General features: G+C 40.6%; 1 protein-coding gene across 5 annotated transcripts in view; it reads right to left on the bottom strand.

Moving 5' to 3' along the window:
- Positions 1–5,515: 5,515 nt before the first annotated feature.
- The window catches only part of L2HGDH (L-2-hydroxyglutarate dehydrogenase), a 66,918-nt gene continuing 57,870 nt past the window's right edge, over positions 5,516–14,563 (bottom strand). For all 5 annotated transcript variants that reach the window (XM_055289439.2, XM_063644594.1, XM_063644595.1 and 2 more), the window contains 2 exons: positions 8,326–8,538; positions 5,516–7,424 (listed from right to left, as the gene is read on the bottom strand). In XM_055289439.2, the coding sequence (XP_055145414.1) occupies positions 8,343–8,538 (196 nt within the window). In that variant the 3' untranslated portion in view covers positions 5,516–7,424; positions 8,326–8,342. The remainder of the gene's footprint in view (positions 7,425–8,325; positions 8,539–14,563) is intronic.

The following is a 14,563-nucleotide window of genomic DNA, read 5'->3' as shown; positions in this document are numbered from 1 at the left end:
GATCCAAGCCCAACTAAAATGTTAAAAGACAGTTAGAAATTTACCACTAATATTCTCCCACTTAAAAACATTTTCAAGAAGGACTTACTCAACATTTCTTCCATTTACTCTTTCATACTTCCTCAATTTATTTAAAGCTACAAGTGCTACCAGTCAATAGCAAAGCAAAGCAATGCCACAGGAAACAATAAATGTTTTTATCACTCACTTTCATGGGTTGCTGCCATAGCCAGCTTGGTCCTCTCACAGCCACCTGCCTGAAAGAAGTTGAAGCAGGCCCTCAGACAGGCCTTTGTCCTCTGACCCTTACGGGAGGCTCATGCTCAACCCCCTGTAAGAGACAGCATACCTAAAAGGTCTTCCCAAGAGGAACTATAATTTTGTATGAAACTCCAAAAGATTGATTTAGTATGCCTCCCCACTCCCCACAAAAAAGGCATTGTGTGTTTATGTTACATACAACCTGCTATTGAACAAAAAGAGTGTTTTCTGGTTCTCCAAGGATGAAGATGCCACTGAGGTCATCCAAATATTGCCACCATGACCAGGTGGAAAGTCATTGTACGTGGGGGAAGTAGCTGTTCCAAACACCATCTCCTCTAATAAAGGTGAAAGGGCAAAGCATTGCCGGGCATGGTGGCTCACGCCTGTAATCCCAGCACTTTGGGAGGCCGAGGCGGGCGAATCACAAAGTCAGGAGATCAAGACCATCCTGGCTACGGTGAAACCCTGTCTCTACTGAAAACACAAAAAATTAGCCTGGCTTGGTGGCAGGTGCCTGTAGTCCCAGCTACACGGGAGGCTGAGGCAGAAGAATGGTGTGAACCCGGGAAGCGGAGCTTGCAGTGAGCCAAGATCGTGCCACTGCACTCCAGTCTGGGAGAGCAAGACTCCGTCTCAAAAAAAAAAAAAAAAAAAAAAAAAGGCAAAGCATAATTCAAATTTTTGTTATTTATGTTACCGCAATAGAATCCTTGAAATTCCTGACAGTTAATGAAATTGAGCTGTCAACAATGAACATATTTGTAATCTGTTCAGTATAGCTCCCAGCCTATCAGATACACTAGAGTGAGATATAGAAGGCAGAAGTGAGCCCGGGCACGGTGGCTCACGCCTGTAATCCCAGCACTTTGGGAGGCCAAGGTGGATGGATCACCTGAGGTTAGAAGTTCAAGACCAGCCTGGCCAACATGGTGAAACCCTGCCTAGTAAAAGTTCAAAAATTATCCAGGCATGGTGGTGGGCGCCTGTAATCCCAGCAACTCATGAGGCTGAGGCAGGAGAATAGCTTGAACCCAGGAGGTGGAGGTTGCAGTGAGCCGAGATCGCACCACTGCAATCCAGCCTGGGTGACAAGAGCGAGACTCCATCTCAAAAAAAAAAAAAAAAAAAAAAAAAGAAGGCAGAAGTGAGTTGGAAGCTGCAACTCTGATATTTCTGTTAGCAAGCACCATTCAGTCACTAGTTTTATGTGGCAGCAGCAATGGCTAGACTCATAGCGTGGCAGTTCTCTGTGGATCATAATTGTTTTGAAATTATTCTTAGTGGCCTGTTTCTATGGTGTGGCTTTGGGACTGGTTCCTGAAAGCTCAACCAGAATCTACTTCATTAGCCTTCCAATGATTCTGCATTCTCTGAATGAATGTATTATTATTACTTTTAGACAGGGTCTCACTATTACCCAGGCTGGAGTGCAGTGGTGCAATCATAGCTCCCTGCAGCCTTGAACTCTTGGGCTCAAGGGATCCCCATCTCAACCTTTCAGATAGTTAGGACTGGTCAGGCAAGGTGGCTCACCACGCCTGTAATCCCAGCACTTTGGGAGGCTGAGGCGGGTGGATCACTTGAGGTTAGGAGTTTGAGACCAGCCTGGCCAACATGGCAAAACCCTATCTCTACTAAAAATACAAAGTAAATTAGCTAGGCATGGTGGCACATGCCTGTAATCCCAGCTACTCAGGAGGCTGAGGCAGGAGAGTTGCTTGAGCCTGGGAGGCGGAGGTTGCAGTGAGCCAATACTGTGCCACTGCACTCCAGCCTGGGCAACAGAGCAAGACTACGTCTTAGAAAAAAAAAAAAAAAGATAACTAGGACTACAGCCATATGCCACCACACTCAGCTAATTTTTGTTTTTGTTTTGTAGACAGAGGGTCTCGCCATGCCATCCAGGCTGGTCTCGAACTCCTGGCCTTAAGCAGTCCTCCTGCCTCAGCCTCTCAAAGTGCTGGGATAACAGGCATAAGTCACCACACCTCGCCCAAAATAAATTTATTTTTGTTTAGCTAGAATGGATTCTATTCTCTACCAACTGAACCCAAAATAATAAGCCAAACAGGGCAAACCCCCTCTCTCTGGGGTAGGTTTATACTACTGTGTTAGTTTAGATCACTAACTCACAACAGTGTTGTTTTGTTCTGTGATTACTACATTCACTGATAACCAAACTTCAATTTTTTGACCCAAATATATAATCATTTACTCTCTACTTGAAAAAACAGTGTGATTCTTTGACGTTATCCATTGATGTGATTTCTGGAAGCTGAGTAGCCTAGAATGACCCTCTAGATTCCCTTCAACTCTGTGGTTCTCACCTACCACATCCACTCTTAGAATAAATGCCATCACTATATGACTTTCATAGGAAGTTTCCTTCCAGAGGAAACTACTATTCTCTCAGTTAGAAATGCTGGTAGAACCTTGAAATCCTCAATGTTGCATCAACTCTTTTAAAATAACATTTAACACTAGGCTTTTTCTTTAATTCCAGAAAACTTACCAAGTAATTCTGGAGAGAATTCAAAAATAAAAGTATATTCAAAAATTCACTACCAACCACAAAATTCTAACATGCAAAGTAGAAGCAAAAAGCATCTTTATATCCCTAAATTCCAAAGCACAAAGTTGGATGTCAGAAGACAACCTTTTCCTGTTGGCCTGTAACATAACCAACATGATTGGTTCTGAGTATTTAGAAGGATCCATGAGGTCCCAGCTGGAATGATTGATCAAGAATCTAAGAAAGGTGGGGTGCAGTGGCTCATGCCTATAATCTCAGCATTTTGGGAGGCCAAGGCAGGTGGATCCCCTGAGGTCAGGAGTTCGAGACCAGCCTGGCCAACATGGTGAAACCCCGTCTCTACTAAAAATACAAAAATTAGCCAGGCATGGTGGTGTGTGACTGTAGTTCCAACTACTCAGGAGGCTGAGGCAGGAGAATCGCTTGAACCCGGGAGGCGGAGGCTGAAGTGAACTGAGATCATGCCACTGCACTCCAGCCTGGGCAACAGAGTGAGATTCCACCTCAAAAAGAAAAAAAAAGGAAAAAAAAGCATCTAAGAAAAACATAGGCAAAGGCTAAGGATCTAGGCACTCTGGGAAGGAGCAATTAGTACGTGGCCTGCGTGACTTGGGAAGCTACTCAAGAGACCAAAACAACAACAAAGACCCAAACTAAAGAAACTGCTATTATTATAAACTGATATCACAGCCAGGTGTGGCGACCCATACCTGTAATCTCAGCACGTTGGGAGGCCAAGGCAAGAAGATTGCTGGAGGCCAGGAGTTCCAGACCATCCTGGGCAAAATAGTGAAACCTGTCTCCTCAAAAAAAAAAAAAATTAGCTGGGCATGGAGATGCACACCTGTAGTCTCAGCTATTCAGGAGGCTAAAGCAGAAAGATTACTTGAGCCCAGGATGTTGAGGCTACAGTGAACTATGATCATGCCACTGCACTCCAGCCTGGGTCCTGGGTGACAGAGTGAGACTCTGTCTTAAAAAAATAAAATAAAAAGGCCGGGAGTGGTGGCTCACGCCTGTAATCCCAACACTTTCGGAAGCCAAGGCGGGTGGATCGCTTGAGGTCAGGAGTTCAAGACCAGCCTGGCCAACGTGGTGAAACCCCATCTCTACCAAAAACATAAAAAATTAGCTGGGTGTGGTGGCGCGTGCCTGTAATCCTAGCTACTCGGGAGGCTGAGGCAGGAGAATTGCTTGAACCCAGGAGGCGGAGGTTGCAGTGAGCCAAGGTGGTCCCACTGCACTCCAGCCTGGGCAACAGAGCAAGACTCCGTCTCAAAAAAAAGAAAAGAGAAAAATAAATAAAAATTAAAAAATAAACTGATATCTCTAAAAGACATCTCTTATATTCCCAGTGGACAAACTTACAGAAAATTAAACCTGAAAGGCGTAAAAGAAACAACCACTTCTGTAGCCATTTCATTCTGCTTCAGAGCAACAAAGTTTAAAGAGGTTTTTCTTAGGATACAGTTTTAAGCAGAAGTTGGCTGAAATTCAAAGTTCTCTAGTGAGAGAGGTTCCTCTGTTATCACTGTCCCTCAGGTCTTTCCTAATATTCAAAATTGGGCTTCCTCAGCAACCCAAGACCTGCCATCTCTTGCCATATCTAAAAGGTAAATTTTCTCATTTTATCCCAGGGACAAAAGAAACTTAAAATAACTTTAATGTGAGACCCTTCCCATAAGCAGAAAATAAAAGCAATTAACAACAACAACAACAAACCCACCATGCTTTCTAGGATTTGAGGCCAGAGAAGTAGAGTTCGTTGGTATCAACACTGTTCTTCCCTTCAGGGCTTCAGGGTTTATTTCCATTCTTAAGCTCTTTAATGAATACAAACTATTTGAAAACATCTCGAGGCAGCTTTTGCTTTCCCAACCATTTCACCCTGTCCTTCTACCTTAAGCCCTGATGAAGATATTTCAAAAACTCCCTTTGAGTGTGTTAGAAAAGCTTAGTAACTGACTTTACGATTACAACTCAAAAATGTTTACAAGATCTTTAGATAATAGTGTATGCACAGAAAGATGAGGAAACCTCTGACCAAGAAGTCTAGACACAGATCGAGGGCCCAGGAGGGCAGAGCCAGTCCTTAAACAATATAGACACAATGTCTCCTGTGTTTACAGGGATAGCTCATAGGTACAGCCATCAGGGTTGGATTGCCTCCAGAAGTAGGCCTTACAAACTCCCATAAGCCAGGGCCTGGCAGTATACCCCACTCTCACCACCATCCTTTGAAGAAAGTTCTAAGAGTTAAGGTTATCCCACAGGCTACTAGGTAGATTTCCAAATGGCCTCAGGGAAAGTGGAATTCTGCCAACAGTAAAGGCAACTCCCCAAACAGTGCTAACGCTGAGAGGATCAAGGGAAGGACTTTGATATACACATATATGTATGGATAAAAGAGTTAAGCTACGTAACACGAAACACCAAAAATATACTTGCTGGTACATCAAGAGTTTCTCACGAACACTCTGAAGTTAAAATCTAAAATGCTCCACTTTTTACCCAAAATATAAACTACTCAACCTCATTTTGTATTATATACTAACACAGAAATGAGTTTTTTAAAAAGGTTGGCTGCTATCTATCTAAAGCAAACAGTTTATGTTTTACACATAAAAAAATTTATTTGCATAAAAGTTTTTATGGAACTAAAAAATATGTTCTCTACAACACCAAGGCTCATTAAAATATTTTAAATATTAATATACATTTCTTCTGTCAGAAATACATAAAACTTTATTATATCAGTATTAAACAACAAAACCCTATTGACATACACATAAAATGTTTTACAAACAGAATAACCTACATATTCAAAACACGGTCCACAAATTTTTCATTTTTATTTTTCAGGGTATTGTACAGACTTGAATGGATTGAGGATTGCTTCAATTAGGACAATCATTTTTTGTAATTCCAGTCTTTACAACTTAGTATGTATGCAATCGTACTATTGACAAAATAGAGAATGATAATATTTTCCATCTCTTAGTAATCTTGTAATGGAACAGAAAAATATCCTGTGTTTGCATTTCTTGCAGGAATCAGCTGTTATAAAGAAACATTAGGGCTTGTTTCTTCTGTCATTGATATCTGAATGCTTTTAATATACTCATCCTAAGTGTTGAATAATGGCCTACTCTGTTTACCTGGGATGTGCTACTTCTTGAACATGAGCTGATGATGTATGTGTAGCCTTTCAAATTAATGGATGAAGTAGCTCAATCAATGTAATCATCAATGCTTGAAGTGAGGGGAAAAGGAAGAAAACAGAAACATTTTTCCTATCAACCAAAATGCACATCCTTCTCACCCATCCATCATACAGCTTTGGAGAGCTAAGAGGAAAGAAGACATACCCAGTAGAAGATGAATCCTGAGAGAGCGAATCAGAGAGAATGGATGAAAATGCCTCACCTAAATGTGGTTCAGTACTCAATGTTCTGCAGTCAGGTTGCCACATTTTCATTTACATTTCTATTTTCTAACTTTCTAAATTATAAGAATAATTTCAACAGATACCACACAACACATATATACAGGATATACCACAGCACTGGGCAACAACTGAAAATACTCATGAGGTACACATGAATGTAAGGCACTTTCGCGGTTTACAAAAGTGAATGCCTCAAAGTTAGATATTTATCAAAAATGGAAAAATATCCCTATACAAGTTTATAGGAGCCCTGAAAAATCAAGTACATATGAATCATTATCAATCTTGGCCAATATTTTGAGAGACTTAGTGTGACTAAAGATCAGAGATATAATAGATAAATAATTTTTTCAAATTAGAGTTCTATGCATCAGTGTCAGGATTCTAAAACTGCTCTCATAAAAATCTGTCTCTTCTAAGTTATTTCAGTTCTCAGCCACAGAGATTGAAGAGCAGGACAACCACTCAGTATACCACTGTTTAGATTTCATGATGATACCATACCACATCAGTTACAAAGAGACTGGAAATAATAAAGGTTTTGAGTTTGTTATTTCCTACAAATATTATAATTAAGATAGAAACTTATTCAAACTACTCAAAAATGTAAATTTTATGTATTTTCTTGAAATCGTGAATTTTTAATTTCCAAATACAAATATTGTTGCTCTAAATAATGTAAGTTTTGTGACTCTTCCAAATTAAAAGAATGTAACCTACAATATAATGTATTTTCTTGTCTATGAGAGACCAAATGAGCTTAGGTAGTATAATGCTAAAAAATTGATTTAAGGAAATAATCCATTTTTATGCCATCTTTCTCCAAAATTCTTAAAAAGCCAAATCTTCTCTAGGTCATGGTTGGTAAGGACAGGTCATTAACAAAGTCAGGGATTCATGGCTGAGTGTGGTGGCTCACACCTGTAATCCCAGCATTTTGGGAGGCTGAGGCAGGTGGATCACCTGAGGTCAGGAATTCGAGATCAGCCTGACCAACATGGCAAAACCCCGTCTCTACTAAAAATACAAAAAATTAGCCAGGCATGGGGTGGTGGGCGCCTGTAATCCCAGCTACTCAGGAGGTTGAGGCAGAATTGCTGGAACCCGGGAGGCAGAGGTTGCAGTGAGCCAAGATCGCACCATTGCACTCAAGCCTGGGAAACAAGAGCGAAACTCCATCTGAAAAAAAAAAAAAAAAGTCAGGGATTTGGACAGATAAAACTGTATCTTGCCTCTTTATTCACAAAGTAAATAAGCATGGAATTTATTTTTTGTTGTTGTTTTTATTTTTTGAGTCAGGGACTCACCTTGTTGCCCGGGCTAGGGTATAGTGGCACGAACACAGCTCACCATAGCCTTGACCTCCTGGGCTCAAGCGATCCTCCTGCCTCAGCCCCCCAAGTAGCTGGGACTACAGGCACACACCATCATGCCCAGCTAATTTTTGTATTTTTTGTAGATATGGGGTTTCATTCACCATGTTGCCCAGGCTGGATTTTTTTTTTTTTTTTTGAGACAAGATCTTGCTCTATCATCCAGCCTGGAATGCAGTGTCATGAACATAGTTCACTGCAGCCTGGACCTCCAGGGCTCAAGTGATCCTCTCACCTCAGCCTACTGAGGAGCTGGAACTACAGAGGCACCACACCCAGCTAATTTTGTGTAGAAACAGGGTTTTGTCATGTTGCCCAGGCTGTTCTCAAACTCCTGGGCTACAATCTACCTGCCTTGGCTTCCCAAAGTGCTGGCCATGGCCCCCAGCCTAACATTTTGAAAATTATTATTTTTTCTTGCCCTGTCACCCAGGCTGGAGTGCAGTGGTGCAATCTCAGCTCTCAGCTCACCTCTGCCTCCTCGGTTCAATTGATTCTCCTGCCTCAGCCTGCTGAGTAGCTGAGATCACAGGCATGCGCCACCATGCCTGGCTAATTTTTGTAGAAAATTATTATTTCTATGTTACATCATTTTAACAATGCAGTGGTTACCTTTGACCTAAAAATGAAAGTTTAAAAGCCATTTTTTAAATTAAAGAATGCAATTAGTACATTCTTGTTGCTGACATGAAGATTACAGTGCATACCTAGTTCCTTTCATTATTTACAATTCAAATCTTTGTTGTACTTCATCTGCAATCATTCCAGAAATTGCAATGGAAGAAGTAGCAGCAGGGGAAGGTGCATTTCTCACATGAAGAATGCGATTTCCAATATCCCCAACTCCTGCATCAAATACAAAATCTTCTACCAGATTTCCATCTCTATCCAGGGCTTGGGCTCTTACTCCAGCTGGGCCCCTGCAAAAGTAAAAGATGGGAGTCAGCTGACTCAAAGACATAGGATACTTTACAAGTCAGTGTTTCCAAAGAGTCTTAAAGCAATAAAGTATTCTTCTAAATGCACAATTATATGGAAACCCAATGAGTTTATGTTTAGCCAAAGGCTGTCAGTTGTAGCCTATCAAACCTATATTGTTAGCTTAGAGCCTAAAACCTATCACATAACAACAGTGTAATAAATGCTTATTAAAGAAATACATAAAAACAAGTAAGTTACTTGTCAATGTCTGCTCTTTCCAAAGGTAGTAGGTAAATCCACACTTAATTAGAACAGGTATATTTGTATTTAAATTTATAGAATGAATGTATTATAAAAATCAATCAATGGCAACAATAAGCCTCATCTGAGTAATACAGATCAATGAAAGCAGAGGTTATGTGTCAGTTGCATTCCTGTATCCTATTCTACTTATTTTTGTATTTTTAAAATTCATACAATTAAAATTTATGGAGAGAAATATTTGCAAATGGCAACAAGTTCTTGTTTTGCAGTTTGTTTTTAAGAGTTTACCCTTCAATATCAGGATCATCTTCAATTTCAAAAGATGATAGGAAAAGCATAAAAATAATTTAGCAGTATGTTAATAAAATGAGAGTCTTTTTCTTTTAATTGAGATAGAGTCTTGATCTGTTGCTCAGGTTGTGTACACAACCTCACCTGGCTAATTAAAGAAAATTTTTTTTTTGTAGAAACAAGGTCTCACTATGTTGCCCAGGCTGGTCTCAAACTCCTGGCCTCAAGTGATCCTCCTACCTTAGCCTCCCAAAATGCTGGGATTATAGGTGTGAACAACTGTAAAGACACTGATAATCTTTATTACTTAAAATTCTATTTTATAACATTTGAGCTCACAGATTTTTGTTGTTTTTTAAAACAGTTAAAATTTACAGATGAAATTTGAATCCAGTGTTTTTGAACTACAAAAAAGCACCTCTTATGAAACTTGTCCAAGGAAGCCCAGTGTGAAAAATTCTATCTTATACACACCAGCAAGACTCAAGAAATCAGGAAACAATATTAAACATTTTTTACTAATTCTGGGACAAATCAGATAAGTACTTGCAGAAGATACAAAGAACACTATGAGGGCACTGCCCTCTAAGACTTCAGCTGGCTGAAGAGAGATAATAGTAATAGCTATTATTTAGTAAGTGCTTACTCTGTACTAGGAATTACCTCATTTAATCCTCAAAACAACTCTTAAGAGGCTGATGCAGTTTATATTTGACAGCAAAGAAACACAGAGAGATTAAGTAACTTGCCTGAAATCACAGAGCTATACTATTCATTCGTAGAGAGGTAAATAAGAATTATAACAGTAAGAGTGAAAGGTTGTATGATAAAGATAAGTGATCTTACCTATAGAATCCTGCAGGGAATCTGGACAAGAGATTTTTTAGCTGTAAGAATTTCCAAGTAAGAATCAGATATGGGAGCAAGTGGAGCAAGACGTTGGAAAAGAAGCCTACAAACATTAGTTCCCCTGCTAGAACACCGAATTTTAACTATCTGCACACAGAAAAGCACCGTCACAAGAACCAAAAATCAGGTGAGCAATCACAGTGGCTGGTTTTGACTTCATATCATTGAAAGAGGCATTGAAGAGGGCAGAAAAAATGGTCTTGCATCGCCAATGCCACCCCTCCCTCACCCCCTAGCAGCAGCCATGTGGTATGGAGAGAGAACCTATGTACTTGGGAAAGGGAGGGTACAGTGGCTGGGGGCCTTTACATTGAACTCAGTGCTGCCCTGTCATAGTGGAGAATAAAGCCGTGCTGGGCTCAGCCAGCGCCAGCACATGGAGGGAGCATTTGGACCTGCCCTAGCTAGACAGGAAGCATCCATCCCAGTGGTCAGAACTTGAGTTTCCCTGCAAGCCTCACCACCGTGGGGCTGAAATGCTCTGGGGTCCTAGATAAACTTGAAATATAGTCTAGGGCACAAGGACTCCAACTCCTAGGCTACTAGCACTAGGCTGGGCTTATAGTAAGTGGACTAGGGTGGCATGTGATCTAGGGAGATAACAGCTGGCATAGCTAAAGGAGTGCTTGCATCATCCATCCCCCAAACCAAGGCAGCTGCAATAGAAGTGACTCCTTTCTTCTGCTTAAGGAGCAAACAGCAAAGAGTAAAGAGGACTGTCTTACATCTTGGATTCCAGCTCAGCCACAGTAGGATATGGCACTGGGCAGAGTTGTGAGGCCCGCATTATAGGCCCTAGCTCCTGAACAACATTTCTAGACCCACCCCGGGCCAAAAGGGAACCTACTGCCTTGGAGGGAAAAACCCAGTCCTGGCAGGATACATTACCTGCTGACTAAAGAGCCCTTGGGCCCTGAATAACCAGCAGCGATACCCAAGGAGTGCGTCATGGGCCTTCAGGTGTGACCCAGCACATTCCCAGCTGTGGTGGCTACAGTGAAAGACTCCTTCTGTTTGAGAAAAGCAGAGAGAAAAGTAAAGGGGACTTTGTCTTACTCCTTAGGTACCAGCTCAGCCACAGTGAGGTAGAGCAACGAGCAGGTTCTTGGGGTCCCCAAGTCAAGGCTTACACTCCTTTTTTCTTCTTTTTCTTTTTTTTTTGAGATGGAGCCTCGCTCTGTTGCCCAGACTGGAGTGAAGTGGCGTGACCTTGGCTCACTGCAACCTCTACCTCCTGAGCTCAAGCGATTCTCCTGCCTCAGCCTTCCAAGTAGCTGGGATTACAGGCGCACTCCACCATGCCCAGCTGATTTTTGTATTTTTAGTAGAGATAGGGTTTCGCCATGTTGACCAGGCTGGTCTCAAACTCCTGACCTCAGGTGATCCACCCATCTTGGCCTTCCAAAGTGCTGGGATTACAGGCATGAGCCACCACATCCGGCCCAGGCCAACACTCTTGGACAGCATTTCTAGAACTACCTGGGCCAGAGGGGAGCCCCCTGCCCTGAAGGGTAAGTCCCAGGCCAGGCAGCTTTCACCACAAGCTGATGGAAGAGCCCTTGGGCTTTAGGTGAATATTAGTGGTGGCCTGGCAGAAAGCCTGTGGACCAAAGGTGGTGGTAGCCACAGGGGGTGGCCTCTCTGCCTGTGGAAAGGGGAGGGAAGAGTGAGAAGAACTTTGTATTGTGGTATGAGTGCTAGTTATCCGCAGTAGAACAGAACATCAGGTAAACTACTAAGGTATTTGACCCCAATCTCTGGCTTCCAGACAGCATCTCTGGACATGCCTGGGGCCTGAGGAAGCTTACTGCCCTGAAGGGAAGGGCCCTGGGCAAGACCCAGTGCTGGGCTGGCTTCAGGTCTGACCCAATGCAGTCCCAGTGGTGCTGGCCACAGGAGTGCTTGCATCACTACACCCCCCAGTTCCAGGGGGTTTAGCACAGAGAGAAAAAGACTCCATTTATTTGGGAGGAAGTAAGGGAAAAGAACAAGAGTCTCTGCCTGGTGATCCAGAGAATTCTTCTGGATCTTATCCAAGACCACTTAGGTGGTACCTCTATTAAGTCTACAAAAAACACAATGTTATTGGGCTTGTGACCCAAGTCCCTTTGAATACCTAGAAAGCCTTCCCAAGAAGGACATGCACAAGCAAGCTCAGACTGTGAAGACTACAATAAGTACCCAACTCTTCAATGCCCAGACACCAAAGAACATCTACTAGCATCAACACCATCCAGGAATACATAACCTCCTCAAATAAACTAAATAAAGCACCAGAGACCAATCCTGGAGAAACAGAGATATATGACCTTTCTGACAGAGAATTCAAAATAGCTCTTTTGAAGAAACTCAAAGAAATTCAAGACAACACAGAAGGAATTCATAATTCTTTCAGATAAATTTGACAAAGGGATTGAAATAATTAAAAAGAATTAAACAGAAATTCTAGAAATGAAAAATGCAACTGACATGCTGAAGAGTGTATCAGAGTCTCAACAACAGAACTGATCAGGCAGAAGAATTTGTGAGCTGAAAGACAGGCTATTTGAAAATACATAGTCAGAAGAGACAAAAGAAAAAAGAATAAAAAACAATGAAGCATGCCCACAAGATCTAGAAAACATTCTCAAAAGGGTAAATCTAAGAGTTATTGGCCTAAAAGAGGAGGTACAGAAACACATAGGGATAAATAGTTTATTCAAAGGGATTATAACAGAGAACTTCCCAAACCTAGAGAAAGATATCAACATTTGAGTACAAGAAGATTATAGAACCCCAAGTGCATTTAATCCAGAGACTAACTCCCAAAGGTCAAGGATAAAGAAAGAATTCTAAAAGCAGCAAGAAAAAAGAAATAATATACAATGGCGCTCCAATATGTCTGGCAGCAGACTTTTCAGTGGAAACCTTACAGGCCAGGAGAGAGTGGCATGACATATTTAAAGTGCTGAAGGAAAAAACCCTTTTACTCTAAAATAGTATATCCAGTGAAAATATCCTTCAAGCATGAAGGAGAAATACTTTCCCAGACAAACAAAAGCTGAGGGATTTCATCAACACTAGATATGTCCTACAAGAAATACTAGAGAGTGTTCTTCAATCTGAAAGAAAAGGATGTTAATGAGCAAGAAGAAATCATATAAAGGTACAAAACTTCCTGATAACAGCAAGCACACACAAAAACACAGAATAGTATAACACTATAATTGTGGTGTATAAACTTCTCATCTTACATAGGAAGACTAAATGATGAACCAATCAAAAATAGTAACTACAACAACTTTTCAAGACACAGACAGTACAATAAGACATAAAGAGAAAAAAACAAAAAATTTAAAAGCCAAGGAACAAAGTTAAAGTGTCAAGTTTTTATTAGTTTTCTTTCTGTGTGTTTGTTTGCATATGCAATCAGTATTAAGCTGTCATCAGTTTAAAATAGTGGGTTATAAGATAGTATTTGCAAGCCTCATGGTAACCTCAAATAGAAAAACATACAATGGATACCAAAAAATTAAATAAAAAGAAAGAAAACATACCATCAGAGAAAAATCACCTTCATTAAAAGGAAGATAGGAAGAAAGCAAAGAAGGAATTGAAGACTGTAAAGCCACCAGAAAACAAATAACAAAATGGCAGGAGTAAATCCTTACTTATCAATAATAACACTGAATGTAAATAGACTAAACTCTGCAGTCAAAAGACATAGAGTAGCTGAATGAATGAAAAAACAAGACCCAATGATCTGTTGCCTAAAAGAAACATACTTCACCTATAAAGATACAAAGAGACTAAACACAAAGGGATGGAAAAAGATATTCCATGACAATGGAAATGAAAAAAGAGCAGGAATAGCTAGAATAGCTATATTGATATCAGACAAAATAGACTGCAAAACAAAAACTGTAAGAAGAGACAAAGAAGATTATTATATAATGATAAAGGAGTCAATTCAGCAAGAGGACATAATGATTGTAAATATATATGCACCCAACACTGGAGTACCCAGCTATACAAAGCAAATATTATTAGAGCTAAAGAGATAGACCCCAATACAATAATAGCTGGAGACTTAAACACCCCACTTTCAGTATTGGATAGATCTCCCAGGCAGAACCTCGACAAAGAAATGTCAGACTTAATCTGCACTACAGAACAAATAGACCTAATAGATATTTACAGAACATTTCATCCAATGACTGCAGAATACACATTTTTCTCCTCAGCACATGGATCATTCTCAGGGATAGAGCATATGTTAGATCACAAAACAAGTCTTAAAACATTCAAAAAATCTGGAATAATATCAAGCATCTTCTCTGACCACAATGGAATAAAACCACAAATCAATCACAAGAGGAATTTTGGAAACTATATAAACACATAGAAATTAAACAATATGATCCAGAATGGCATCACATCAAGTTAAAAAGCTTTTGCACAGCAAAGGAAACAATCAACAGAGTGAAGAGACAACCCACAGAATGGGAGAAAATATTTGCAAACTACTCATCTGACAAGGGATTAATAACTAGAATATATAAGAAGCTCAACTCTACAGGA

This window comes from Symphalangus syndactylus, chromosome 8 (assembly GCF_028878055.3).
Source record: "Symphalangus syndactylus isolate Jambi chromosome 8, NHGRI_mSymSyn1-v2.1_pri, whole genome shotgun sequence".
In the NCBI taxonomy this organism is placed as follows: domain Eukaryota; kingdom Metazoa; phylum Chordata; class Mammalia; order Primates; family Hylobatidae; genus Symphalangus; species Symphalangus syndactylus.
Note: the sequence above shows the minus strand (reverse complement) of the source record. Positions and strands in the feature narration are given on the sequence as shown.